Source organism: Aythya ferina (genome assembly GCF_964211825.1).
Source record: "Aythya ferina genome assembly, chromosome: 1".
Classification (NCBI taxonomy): Eukaryota; Metazoa; Chordata; class Aves; order Anseriformes; family Anatidae; genus Aythya; species Aythya ferina.
In genome coordinates, this window is record NC_140296.1 from 20077716 (window position 1) to 20092063 (window position 14348).

The 14348-nt window shown below is 48.5% G+C and overlaps 1 protein-coding gene across 7 annotated transcripts; it reads right to left on the bottom strand.

Moving 5' to 3' along the window:
• Window positions 1-214: 214 nt before the first annotated feature.
• On the bottom strand, window positions 215-8635 carry LOC311443132 (PHD finger protein 7-like). Of its 7 annotated transcripts, XM_084533061.1 has the most exons (11): window positions 8466-8635; window positions 7960-8043; window positions 7480-7596; window positions 7280-7401; window positions 6988-7089; window positions 6582-6706; window positions 6008-6170; window positions 5813-5919; window positions 5168-5281; window positions 3742-3860; window positions 215-1731 (listed from the first exon to the last, which is right to left on the bottom strand). In XM_084533061.1, exons 3-11 carry the CDS (start codon window positions 7511-7513, stop codon window positions 1604-1606), a joined length of 1014 nt encoding a protein of 337 aa, XP_084389187.1. In that variant the 5' UTR covers window positions 7514-7596; window positions 7960-8043; window positions 8466-8635; the 3' UTR covers window positions 215-1603. The 7 variants fall into 7 exon arrangements, with proteins under 7 accessions (XP_084389187.1, XP_084389188.1, XP_084389183.1 ...); XM_084533062.1 differs by lacking the exon at window positions 7960-8043; XM_084533057.1 differs by having other exon boundaries at window positions 7480-8043.
• Window positions 8636-14348: the final 5713 nt, after the last annotated feature.

Below are 14348 nucleotides of genomic sequence, written 5' to 3' on the forward strand. Positions count from 1 at the left end.
GGTCTGGATGGGGGTCTCCTTGTTGCATCTTACAGGGCTGGCCTCTGCATTGCATGGGGCAGAGGTCACACAGGGTCCCTCAGTGGCCTCCCAGTATGGGCTCACAGCCCCCAGACACCTTCTAATGTCTGTGTCCTGACCTTGGGTGCCCACCTGAGCATCCCTCATCCCCACTGTGTTAGGGATGGTCCAGAAGACGTAAAGTCGGGCCATGAGGTGGACTTTTACTAAGATTTAATTCTATTGTTTTTTGTTTTTTTTTTCTTTCTCCACTTGCATTCCTACAGATATTAATTTAATGTGGATGTTTTTTACGGATGTATCTATGGTTTATATCATTGTGCCCCTGCATGTATATGATGTATATCTTTATCTAAAATCAGTGTGTATGTGCAGGCATTTATTGTTTTAAATAAGATCAGAGAATGGTCTCATTTGGAAAGGACCTCAAAGACCATCTGATTCCACCACCCCTGCCATGGGCAGGGACACCTCCCCCTAGACCAAGTTGATTCAAGTCCCATACAACCTGGCCTTGAACACTTCCAAGGATCAGGCATCCATAACTTCTTTGGGAAACCTGTTCCAGTGCCGCATCACCCTCACAGGAAAGAACTACTTCCAAATGTCTCATTGAAATCTACCCTTTCTAAGTTTAAAGCCAAATCAGAGCTGGTTTCAATCCACCCAGTCTGTATTTGTCCATGGGACTGCCCCAACCCAGATGTGTGACCTTGCACTTGGCCTTGTTAAACTTCATGAGATTCACATAGGTGCACCTCTCAAGCCTGTCCAGGTCCCTCTGGATGGCATCCCTTCCCTCCAGTGTGTTAACCATATCACACAGCTTCGTCCCATCAACAAAGCTGCTGAGGGTGCACTCCATCCCATTGTCCATGTCACTTTGTTTAACAAAGAAGTTAAACAGCACTGGTCCCAACACTGACCCCTGAGGAACACCACATCTCCACCTGGACATTGAGCTGTGGACCACAACTCTTGAGTGCGACTATCCAGCCCATTCCTTACCCACCAAGTCGTCCATCCATCAAATCCATGTCTCTACAATTTAGAGACAAGGATATCATGGCGGACAGTGTCAAATGCTTTGCACAAGTCCAGGTAGATGATGCCAGTTGCCCTTCCCCTCTCCACTGATGCTGTAACCCCATCGTAGAAAGCCACCAAAAATTTGTATTTAAAGATGTATATATTCTGACAAGTAGGAACACTTACTGGTGTAGAGATAATCACAGCCACACAGAAGGTGATCAGGGATCATGGCTATGATGGCTCCAAACAACAGCAGCCAGACAGTGTCAGCAGAGCATGACTCCTCATGGGGTATGCCAGAAATGACTGTTGTGGGCATGCAGAGGGCAGGGATGGCCTGTTCTGCAATTCCCGACACCCTCAGGGAATGGTTGGTGCTACTGGCCAGTCATGGGGCAGGCTGTGAGCACAGCGTTTGGGTGGTACAAAATGGTGGCACCCCAGGCCAGGAGGGAGGAGGAGGAAGTCAAGAGTACAGGACAGGAGACAGGGCAAATGCTGGGACTGGGACTGGGATCAGGCTTCCCCATAGGTGTTTGTTGTCCCTCCTTTATCTGTGAGCGGACGGCTCTGTGCTTGGGCTTGTCAGGTCACACGTCTCAGGAGATGGGGAGCTGTGGGATGACGTTGTAGGGATGGTGCTGCTGGGACCAGCTGGCTCCGACTGCGTGCTGGAGGCTGTAACAGGAATCAGGAGATCAGCAACACGACCCCACACTTCTGAGTGCTGCCCTCAACCAACCCGGAGGAAGACAGGCTCCACTGACCCCACCCTACACACAAACAGAGCTCCATGGAGGGCTCAGGGCTATAACAGAGATTATTTAAATGCCTTAATTGTCTATGGAACAGTAATGTTGTTTTAAAATTTGGAAAGCTGGCAAGGCTTCAGCGAAGGATGAGTGTATTTCAGATCTTTATGTAATAAACAAAGAGTAAAAAAAGTAAACTTCCATCATTATTTGACTTGAAAAAAGGCCAAACGCAATGCTTAGTTGCACAGAGAGATCACATCACAGGGACAGCTGTGGAAAGCAGACCTGGATCATGAAGCATTCAGGACTGATGTTAATTTAGACATATAAGCAAAGATGACAGATGTCTTCAGATGCAGAGTCAGCTATTGCACCCTGCAAAGCACAGACGCTCTGTTTTTTGTTGCCTAAGCAAGGACATGTTTTGTGTTTCCACCTTCTGCACGTGAGGCAGGCATGAGGATGGCAGTGCTCTGGTGGCAGATGTCTGCCTGACCCATGAGGACCTTTGCTGACCAAGGAGATGGAGGCCAGTAGGCAGCAGAACCTCACGGACACTGTCAGGTCTGCTGAGTTCGGCTTGGCCACCACCGTTGTGTGGCTGCACAGCTGGCTCTGCCAGATCTTAGCACAGAGCACTGCTGACTCACACAAAAATTGCACAGTCCCTGAAGGAGAGTGCAAAAGGATGACAAAACCGCCATGTCCTTTCAGGGCCCACAGCAGGCCAAGAAAGGAGACCTGTCAGGCTGTGGTGTTTCTGGGAAAAAGGACAGGCAGACTTCATGAACATGCAATGACTATTAAGACACATCAGAGGTGTTAAGTACATCCCTAACAGTGCCACACACACTAATCCAAGCATCTCCAGGCCACTGGTCTAAAATGTAGCATATGAAATATCCTGAAATTGCCATGACATTTTTCAAGGACAATCTTAGAATAGAATATAGAATAGAATATAGAATATCCTGAGTTGGAAGGGACCCTTAAGGATCATCAAGTCCAACTCTTGACACCGCACAGGTCTACCCAAAAGTTCAGACCATGTGCCTAAGTTCACAGTCCAATCTCTTTTTAAATTCAGACAGGCTCGGTGCAGTGACCACTTCCCTGGGGAGCCTGTTCCAGTGTGCAACCACCCTCTCTGTGAAGAACCCCCTCCTGACGTCCAGCCTAAATTTCCCCTGCCTCAGCTTAACCCCGTTCCCGCGGGTCCTGTCACTAGTGTTAATGGAGAAAAGGTCTCCTGCCTCTCGACACCCCCTTACAAGGAGGTGTCGAGAGGCAGGAGACCTTTTCTCCATTAGAAGGAGGCACATACCTCAGAAATTACACACGGACTAGGAGAACCAGTCAGTGGGGACCATTTCTGAATCTACAGAGGCAGCCAATACTATCTGCAGGCATCTCATCCAAACAGTTTGGTAAATTTTGCTGCAGGAACAACCTGAATAAGTTTCTGGGATCACCAGATCCTCAACCCCAGATTTTAAACAACACTGTGAAGCACACAAATAGTTCCTAAGAACTGATGCAGGAGAAACAGAGATGTTTGGAAGAATCTGGAAGGATTGTTCTGAAATCCAACCTGAACAGCTTTTGTGATGAGTTGAACACTCTTTCTGCCAATGGCTTGGAGTTCTACTACTGAACTTGTCACAAACTGACCCACTGTCTGCTATTAGACCATTAGTCCACCAGTGCAGAGAACAACAGGGACATTTGTCAGTAACCCACTGAATTTGTGACTTCAGTGAACTGAGTACACAGAACATACAATGATGCACCATAACTTTACTATAGGACAAAGTTCACTTTCTTCCTTCCATCTCATTTATAACTTACATTTTGTGATTCCCACCCTAGCCCTACCCCAACCCCACCCAGTGCATAAAGGGAACCCGTTGGAAGACCCAGGATCTCCTCTTACCAGTGCCCAGGCCAGCACAGCTGTCACACTCCCAGGTGACTGTGCTGTCCTTCAAGGCAGAGCAGCGTCGGTGGGTGCCCGTGGCAGCACAGGAGCAGCACAGCAGCAGATACCATGGCCTGGGGAAACAACCGCATTGGTGAGCATGGCAGTCAGGGCTGGCTGTCACACCAGGGAGACAGCCATGCACTACAAAGGGACCTGGGTGAGGGATTTACCATCAGAGCTCCCTGAGCTGGCCCCCAAGCCAACCACAAGTCCCAGTTTGCAAAGCCCTGGGTGAGCTCCAGAGTCAGGGCAAAGTCTCCACCACTTGGCTAGCGGTAGCAGGGGTGTGCCGTGTGCCCTGATAGCTCAGCATGGTCTTAAGAAAGGGCTGTCCCTTTCTCTGTTCTTCAGCCCCTGGAAAGCCTCCCTGTCCACATCTTTGCAAGACTCTTTGCAAAGAAAGTGATGGAGAAAAATACATTGCACTAGAGCTGATAGCCCAAGAAAGACGAGGCTGAGCAGCCCCATGCCCCACGTCCAACCAGTGGAGAGGGGGAAGATGGATTCCCAATAGGGACACACATGTATACACTACATGAGGGAGCTGGGATTGTTCAGCCTGAAGAAGAGGAGGCTCAGGGGCAACCTTATCGCACTCTACACGTACCTTAAAGGAGGCTGTAGTGAGGTGGGGGTTGGTCTATTCTTCCACGTGCCTGGTGACAGGACAAGGGGGAATGGGGTAAAGTTGTGCCGGGGAGGTTTAGGTTTGATATTAGGAAGAACAACTTTACCGAAAGGGTTGTTAGACATTGAAACGGGCTGCCCAGGGAAGTGGTGGAGTCACCATCCCTGGAGGTCTTTAAAAGATGTTTAGATGTAGAGCTTAGTGATATGGTTTAGTGGAGGACTTGTTAGTTTAGTGTTAGGTCAGAGGTTGGACTCGATGATCTTCGAGGTCTCTTCCAACCTAGATGACTCTGTGATTCTCTGATACATATATACACATATACCATTTTGGCCACATAGGTCATGGAAGACACACACATACCACTCTCACTAACTTATATAATGTTCACTCATTTTGATAGATGTCACAGATGAACAACGGGACTGACAGCTTCTCTGGGACTCCCAGGGAATAGGCCTGGGCTGGCTGTCCCTTCATCTGGCTCCTTAATTGAGGTCCTTGCCTCGCTTTGTGCCTCTGTACTCTTGCAGGCAGCTGGAGATGGGCATTTGATGGGCTTATGGCTCCTGTGATAGGCTTCCTTTGAGAAGCTGTGCCAAGGTCTTAGGTGGCCTCCCCCACTTGCCATTGCCTTTCTGTGCTCTTTTGTAGATACGCAGCTGAACTTTCCTTGCACAACCTAACGTAGGGATCTGGCAAGAGTAAGACTAGAGGCATCTGCTATTTGATGTGTTTTTGCTGACTCACCCTTCTTCTTCTGCCTGCTCCCTTCCTTGGGCATAATGGCACTGGCTGGCATTGCAGCGGCTATGCCTTTGGTACATATCTAAGAAGTCACTGTCTGCCTCCCATGCTGGTTGTCTGCATGTGAAGAAAAAGATGGTCATGAGCCTGCCCTGCACCAGGCATAAGGCAGAAATGGATATCCTGCCCTTTGGGTTCCCGTTTCAACCTCCTCAGGCCACTATGACAGCAGCACACTTGGGCACTGGGGATACCTTGGGAGGCCCATGCAACCACTTGGCGTGTTTCCAAACACAGATGACCTTGCAGGTCTGTTCTCAATGCTTCATGGGTTTCAGAAGAAAATTAGGAAGGAAGCAGGGGCTCCCTTTGCCCCATATGAGCATGGAGGCAAGAAATTGACTCAAGCTCTCGGAAAAAACTTTCAGACAAGTCCTGGGAAGAGTAAATTCCTTCCTGGTGGATATCCACAAGCACCTACTTGCTCAGCAGGATAGGTTCCTGGGGCCTGGACCATTCCTGCCTAGGGTCCTACCTCCCCTCCCCTCACTATTGCTGGAGGAAGAGCTTGGGCAGAGAGCCTCTGGCCTTGCCCAGCATGGCTCGTCTGTCTTGTGGGGCACATTGGAAGCACAGAGGAGAACCAACCTGGTGGGGACTTGGATCCCCAGGGTAGACATTTCTGGGAGGAATTTCTCCCTGTCATTACACTGCGGGCACCGGAAACAAAGCAGCCCAGCATGGAAAGCCTGTTGCTGCAGAAGAGGGACAGACAAGCAGTGTGAGTGTGGCACCTTTGTCAGGCATCTGCCATGCCCGAGGAGGACTGGAAGGACCTCGTACCTGGATGCAGCCCCTGTGGAACCAGGCCTGCCTGCAGCTGGGGCACACCATGGTGTGGTAGGAGAGCTTGTCTCCTACACGTTCCAGGCAAATGACGCACAAGGTTTCCCCATCCTGTTGCGCCTGCACTGTCTGGGCTGGGCTGTGCTCCTGGCAGAAGGACCTGAGTAGAAAATAGAAGGAGACATGGGCATTGACAGGAAGTGCCAAGTCCTTCTTGGTTCTGGACAATTTTACCCATAATGGATGTAGCATCTGACTGCTGGCAGGCACTGTATGCTAGTTCCTTTTCCTGTTCCCTCCCCATGGATTTCTGTCTTCATCATCTCTGTGGAGGCTAACAACATGAGTTTTGCAGGGCATTGCTGTAGGTGGACCATCCTGCATGGCTCCCATACAAAGAGAGCAGTGTAGGGGGCGTCTATGATCTCTCCACATCCTGGCTCTGGCTCAAGAAAGGCACTTGAAGGTGTCCCAGAGGGCACAACAAGAAGGTTCCTTGTTTGCCTAGCCAGTGCTAGCAGGTGGATGACAGAGACAAAGGAGGCCCAGCATGAGGACCATCATCCTTTACCTGTACTGCCCAAAGAACTGGGAGATGCATCCATTTTCATTGCCACAGGGATAATGGAAGCTGTGCTTACACCTCTTCTGCTGGCAGGTAATGGTGGCTCCCCTTTCGCCACAGACATAGCACATCTGCAAAGAGCACAGCAGCACCACCTCAGGGACATGCTCAGAGCCCCCAAGGCTTGTTCCCTGCCTTTGTCAAGGTTGTGAATATCCAGCCACTGTTGGGTAACATCCTGCAGATCCAGCTTGTGGACTGCAGTTTCTGCTTGTGCTGGAGCCACTATGAAGCTCCTGCAACTTGTGTTTCCCGGAGCTCACTGAAACACCAGAATTTCCTTCCCAAGCAACAGCTTAATTTCCCACAAATTCATTCTGGCACACTCCATATGCCCCTTAGTGGTCTTTACCTTCCTGGTTGCCTGTTTCACTACCCTTTGGATATCCTCAGGGAGGATGTTGTACACTTCACTGCTTCTTGCTTGTTTTGAAGAAAGCCCACTGGCCAGATGCTGAAAAACAGGACATCCCAGGAGCTTCTTAGGTGGGTGAGGCCAGGACAGCTAGTGTTGGATGGTGCTGAGAGAGGGACTGGGCAGGACACGGCCTTTGAGCACAGCCCCACACCCTGATCCTGCCAGGCTGGGGACAGACAGGCTGTAGAACCAAAAGAAGTCTGTGGGCAACCCGAGGGAAACTCACCACGCAATTCTCATGAGTGCAGAGACCACGATTCTCACTTTTTTGACCATAAATATCTGGGTCTTCATCAGCACGGTTACACAGCACACACACTGGAGAAGGAAGAGCATAGGCCACAATCACTGAGCACACAGACCATCCTGAAATTCCCTTGGCCCAGCCCTCAGCCAAAGAGGGGTATGGGATCACTTTACTCTCACCTTTCTCCCTCGTGTTAGGGGCCCTGCGCTTCATTACAGATACAGTGATCTGGCAGCAAACACTTGCAAAACTCAATTCCAGCAGTCTTGGGGCTTCTCCAGATGGTCCTCTGCTCACTATGTGGAGGAAGAAGGATGAGTCTCCAGCACAGGAACTGCACCCTGAGGCCTGGGCACCTGCTGCTCCTACCACAGGCACCATCAAGCCCCTTATCCCCTGCCCAGGGCTGCCCCAGGCCCAGGCAGCGAACATCAGAATCACGTCTGCCTCCCCCACCCCAGGGCTCAACCCCCAGCAGGCAGTGGCTCCTCCAGCCCTGCCTCCCAGCCTGGGACTGCATGAAACCAGTGGAGAAGACTCCAGGCCTGGGAAAAAATGCACTCCTGTCTTGTGAGGAAAGGTTGAGAGGGCTGGGGCTGGGGGCTGTTCAGCCCCAGAAGAGGAGGCTTGGAGGGGATCTTACCCATGTCTCTAAATACCTGAAAGGAGGGCACAAACAGGCTACAGCCAGGCTCTTTTCAGTGGTGCCCAGTGACAAGAGGACAAGAAGCAATGGCTACAAGCTGAAAATACAGGTGCTTCAGTGAACCAAGTACAAAGAACAGACAATGATACACCAGAATTTTATTATAGGACAAAGTTCACTTTCATCCATATTTCTCATTTATAACTCTATTTGCTGAGGCCTGGCTGGCCTGGCCAGCTGCATGTCCCACCTCCGAGGATTTGGGGGGGAATGACTCAGATTCGTAGCTCCCCTCAGTGTGGACTACAGTGAGAGAACACTCAGGGTCCACGCATAAACATCAACTTTCATAGGAACACAGAGAACACGTTCTGTTAATGTTGGTGCTCTCAACACAGTTATATCCAACAGAGCTATGCAGCTTTAGGAGAAAACAAGGTAGGCCTAGCATACTTGGCAGATCTGAGGAAAAAAGAAATAAAGAGGAGAGAGGAAAGGAGAGAAAGAAAGACAGGTCACCAGTCCTGGATCCAGCGTGGGATCTGCCAACAGAGCTAGGCAGTGTGGAATGAGTTCCCCTGCAAATCTGTATGTGCCCCCATTTATTGGCCCCGGCTCTGGGAGTGGCTGAGATACCAGTACTTTTCCATACCTTTTAGGGCAAATCAAAAGGAGTGACACCAGGCCCCTCCCCATGTCCCATCTGGCTTCTGGGGCAATGGCCACCTCACACCATCCCCCACACTACTCATGGCTCAGACACTCGAAGGTCCTCATCAGTAATGCTGATTTGAACACACAGTAGTGAGGGAGAGAGAGGAGAGAGTAAGTGGTCAATCAGGCACCTTATTATAGGAAAGCTAATAGCTAGGCTGATTAGTATTATCAAAAGCATCACCAGAGCTTCCACTGTCCAACTCCACCATCCCTTAAGTCTGAGCTTTTTGAGCAGAGTCAAGACCTGTGAGGCAAGGTTCCAATCCATTTTCCATTCATCTGGCAACACTGACTGGAACAGGTCTCCTGGTTTGTACCCAATTTCTCACATCTTCTGGTGGGCATGCTTCCTCCACTGTGGTCCTACCATTGTGTATAATAACACGGCATTCTCCAACTCTATTGTTCAGCACTCCACATACACATTGTTCTTTGACAAACAGCATGTCCAGAGCCAAACAGTTCTGTAAGGTCACCTTCAACACCTGCTGAACTTGTAAATTCATTTCTCCAAAAGCATGTGCAGTCCAGTTACTCAGAACACATACCTGCCACATCAAATTTTCTCAAACTGGTGTCTCTGTAGATGCACACTTGGAGCAAAAATGTCCCCAAATGAAAGTACTGCTTTAATTTCCCAGATATAGTGATCAGGCGCTAGGACTCTTTTTACCCATTTGGGTGCAGCTTAAGAAGTTTGAGCATCCCTTTTTTTCCAGTTATGTTCAGGGTTGTTAAAGTTAAACATCCTGGAGGGGCACATTGATGGAACACCAATGGTACAGCATAAACCTGCCATTTCATGTACATGCAGATGCAAGTACATTTTTCCACCTGAACATGCTCAGAAAGTACCCTAAGAGACTGGATATCTAGCAGTGGAGCATGCTGGTGGATCATAAAGTCCTGTTATTTTGATTTCCCCTTCCTATGCAAAATTCCACTTTATCACATGGGTGTGTGTTTTGGGTTTACATGGTAAGGTTTTGGTAGTGGGGAGCTGCAGGGGTGGCCTCTGTGAGAAGAGTCCAGTAACTGCCCCTTGTTAGATAAGGGCCAGTTTCAGCTGGCTCCAAAGGGACATACTGCTGCCCAGAGACAAGCCAATAAGCAATGTGTTTGCGCCTCTGTGAGGAAACAAAGTGTTTTGGAGGTGTTTTTTTGTTTGTTTGTTTGTTTCTGGGAGTGGTTGAGACACCAGTATTTTTCCATACCTTTAGGGTAAATCAAGAGGAGTCACACCATGCCCCTCCCCATCACCTCTCCCCTGTCTTGCACCTGGGCTCACAGCACAATCACTTGGGGATCAGGAGCCCCAAGTCTCACGAGCTAGGGAGCTGTGGGACAGTGCTGCATGGATGGTGCTACCGGGATCAGCTGGATCTGACTGTGTGCTGGAGACTGTAATGGAGACCCAAAACAACAACAACAGCAAAAAGATATGGAAGAGTAAACTTCCATCATTGTTTGACATGAAAAAAAGGCCAAAACAAATGCTGAGTTACATAGATCATGTCACAGGATGCACAAAATGGCGGCACCCCAGGCCCCTCCCAGGATAAGGTGGGGGAAGTCTAAAGAGCATGGGACAGGAGATTGGGTGGGCACTTGGGGCTGGGCTTCCTCAAAGGGAAGAGGGTGGCTGCTACGCTTTTCTGGGCCCAGTGTTGGCTGGGTTCCTCTTAGGCCTGCCGGCAGCACACTGACAGCTGCAAGGATTCCTTGCAGCAGGCAGCTGCCATCTTGCGGTGCAAGCGCTCCCAGTGCCCCAGGTCCAACCAGTGAAGAGGCTGAAGATGGATTCCCAGTAGGGACACACACATATACACTACATATATACACATAAACCATTTTGACAACGTGGGATATGTCATGGGACAGACACACACATACCACTCTCACTAACAGATATAATGTTCACTCACCTTGATAGAAATCACAGGTGAACAATGGGACTGAAAGCTTCTTAGGGACTCCCAGGGAACAGGCCTGGGCTGGCTGTCCCTTCATCTGGCTCCTTAATTGAGGCTCCTGCCTGGCTTTGTGCCTCTGTACTCTTGCAGGCAGCTGGAGATGGGCATTTAATGGGCTGATGGCTATTGTGAAGGGCTTCCTTTGAGAAGCTGTGCCAAGTTCTTAGGTGGCCTTCTCCACTTGCCCTTGTCTTCCTGTGCTCTTTTGTAGAAGCTTTCCTTGCACATCCTAACATAGGGATCTGGAAGAGTGAGACTGCAGGCATGTACAATTTGATGTGTTTCTGAGCAAGAAGTTGCATCAAGATCTCGGAAAAAAAAAAAATAAAAAAAAAAAATTAAAAAAAATCAGGCAAATCCTGGGAAGAGTAAATTCCTTCCTGGTGGATATCCACAAGCACCCTGCTTGACAGCAGGATGAGTTCCTGGGGCCTGGGCCAACCCTGCCTAGGGGTCCACCTCCCCTCCCCTCACACTTATTGGTGGAAGAGCTTGGGCAGAGAGCCTCTGACCTTGCCCAGCATGGCTCGTCTGTCTTGTGGGGCACATTGGAAGCACAGAGGAGAACCAACCTGGTGGGGACTTGGATCCCCAGGGTAGACATTTCTGGGAGGAATTGCTTTCTGTCATTACACTGGGGGCACTGGACACAAAGCAGCCCAGCATGGAAAGCCTGTTGCTGCAGAAGAGGGACAGACAAGCAGTGTGAGTGCTGCACCTTTGTCAGGTACCTGCCATGCCTGAGGAGCATTGGAAGGGCCTCATATCTGGATGCAGCCCTGGTGGAACCATGCCTGCCTGCAGTTGGGGCACACCATGGTGTGGTAGGAGAGCTTGTCTCCTACACACTCCAGGCAAATGACGCACAAGGTTTCCCCGTCGTCCTGTTGTGCCTGCTCTGTCTGGGCTGGGCTGTGCTCCTGACAGAAGGACCTGAGCAGAAGATAGAAGGAGACAAGGGCAGTGACAGGAAGTGCCAGGTCCTTCTTAGTTCTGGATAATTTTACCCATAATGTATGTAGTGGCTGACTGCTGGCAGGCACTGTATGGAAGTCCCTATTCCCTCCCATGGATTTCCCTTCAAAGGGTTGTTAGGCATTGGAACGGGCTGCGCAGGGAAGTGGTGGAGTCACCATCCCTGAAGGTCTTTAAAAGAAGATGTAGAAAAAAATATTTAAAAGAAAATGTAGAGCTTAGTGATATGGTTTAGTGGAGGACTTGTTAGTGTTAGGTCAGAGGTTGGACTCGATGATCTTGAGGTCTCTTCCAACCTAGAAATTCTGTGATTCATCATCTCTGTGGAGGTTAACAACAAGGGTTTTGCAGGGCATTGCTGAAAGTAGACCATCCCTTATGGGTCCAAAGACTGCAGAGTGCAGTATGTACACAGAGTGCAGTGTAGGGGGCATCTACGATCTCTCCACATCCTGGCTCTGGCTTGAGAAGGGCACTTGAAAGTGTTTATAGGATATTGTCTGTAGACAATCCTATAATTGTCTGTAGAACAGTAATGTTGGTTTAAACTTCGGAAAGCTGGCATGGCTTTAGCAAAGGATGAGTGTATTTCAGATCTTTATGTAATGAAGGAAGAGTAAAGAAAGTAAACTTCCAACATTATCTGACTTGAAAAAAGGCCAATACCAATGCTGAGTTAGACAGAGAGATCACATCACAGGGACAGCTGTGGAAAGCAGACCTGGATCATGAAGCATTCAGGACAAAGCCTGATGTTGCTATAGACATTTAAGCAAAGATGACAGATGTCTTCAGATGCAGAGTCAGCTATTGCACCCTGCAAAGCACAGATGCTCTGTTTTTTGTTGCCTAGGCAAGGACATGTTTTGTGTCCTTCTGCACCTAAGGCAGGCATGAGGATGGCAGTGCTCTGGTGGCAAATGTCTGCCTGACCCATGAGGACCTTTCCTGACCAAGGAGGAAATGGAGGCCAGGAGGCAGCAGAACCTCACGGACACTGTCAGGTCTATTGAGTTCAGTTCAGCCACCACTGATGTGTGGCTGCGCAGCTGGCTCTGCCCGATCATAGCACAGAGCACTGCTGACCCACAAAATGGTCCTGAAGGAGACAGTGTAAATGGATGACAAAAACACCACGTGGCATGGCTGTGAGCAAGCTTACAGCTGCTCATAAGGTAGGTGCAGCCTGGTGCTGTATGTTTCATTATCCCTCTGCTTTATAGAAACTTCTAAAACATGCCATGTGAGTGACTCTGCAGGGAGAAGACTAAAGTGTGCACTGGTCTGGCCATGTCGTTTTCAGGACCAAGAAAGGAGGCCTGGCACACTGTGGTGTTTCTGGGAAAAAGGACAGGCAAACTTCATGAACATGCAATGACTACTAATACACATCAGTGGTGTTATGTATGTCCTAACAGTGCCATGCACATTAACCCAAGGATCTGGGTTAATGTGTCACTGGTCTAAAATGCACCGTATGAAATATCCAGAAATTACCATGACATTTTGCTAGGACAATTTTAGAAGGAGGCACATTCCTCAGAAATTATACACTGACTGGAAGAACCAGTCAGTGGGGATCATTTCTGAATCTACAGAGAGAGCCAATACTATCTGCAGGCATCTCATCCAAACAGTTTGGTAAATTTTGCTGCAGGAACAACCTGAAGCCAGATCCCCAACCCAAGATGTTAAACAACACTGTGAAGCACACAAACAGTTCCTAAGAACTGATCTGCGAAAAACAGGAGCTGTCTGAAAGAATATTAAGGAATGTTCTGAAATCCAACATGAACAGCTTTTGTGATGAGTTGAATGCTGTTTTGCTGAGTTATTGGAGTTCTGCTAGTGAACTTATCACAAGCTGACCCACTGTCCATTATTAGACCATTAGCCCTTCAGGACAGCAGGGACAGCCATTGCTGCCATGTAAGCTGCTTACTTCTTGTTCTATCATCTGTGAATAAGTGTCACTAAAAGTGCTTTACATAGCTACAGTAATAATCTTACAGTCGCTGTTCCTCATAGATAATACTTCTTAAGCCTTTTATTGCTTCTCTTTGTTTCTTCCAGACTCCTCAATATACCATCCAGTAAGTAAGGTGCCCAAACCAATACCACTGCCTACATCCTCCCCATCACTGAACTGAGCAGAATAATTGCTTCCATTGTCTTACATATGACACTGATATAAATACTTCACAGAATTTAATATTCTTTTTTCAGAAGTGTATCTCATCATTGACTCCTACCAGGTCAGAAGTATTGCTGAGTCATGTTCATTTAGCTTTTCCATTCAGAGTGATTTTAAGCAACCTCATCCAAAGGTAGGAGCAGCTCCTCCTAAAAATTCCTACTCTTAGAAATGGAATTAGTCAATTTTACTTTTGTCATCATTGTCTGAGGAAGTGGATTTCATGAAGAATTTTCCGTGTATAAACCACCAAAACTTGGAAGCCATGGACTGGTTGTAAAAGGTTTGAAACATGTAGCTAAAAAAGAAAGCCTGTTTTCAGTAAGGTTAACATCACTGAATGGATGTGCGTCTTTTCTGACATGTATTGGTTAACCGGTAAAACGTCTGAAATTCTTGTTTTGAATAAACTGCTGAGTATATTTACTAGGTGATTCATATGTTCTACATACCCGCTGTCACTCAAAACTTTATGGTGTCATTTAAAGACAATTAAATATACTTGGGACAAAATTTCAAAGCCAGCTGTCACATTTGCTCAGC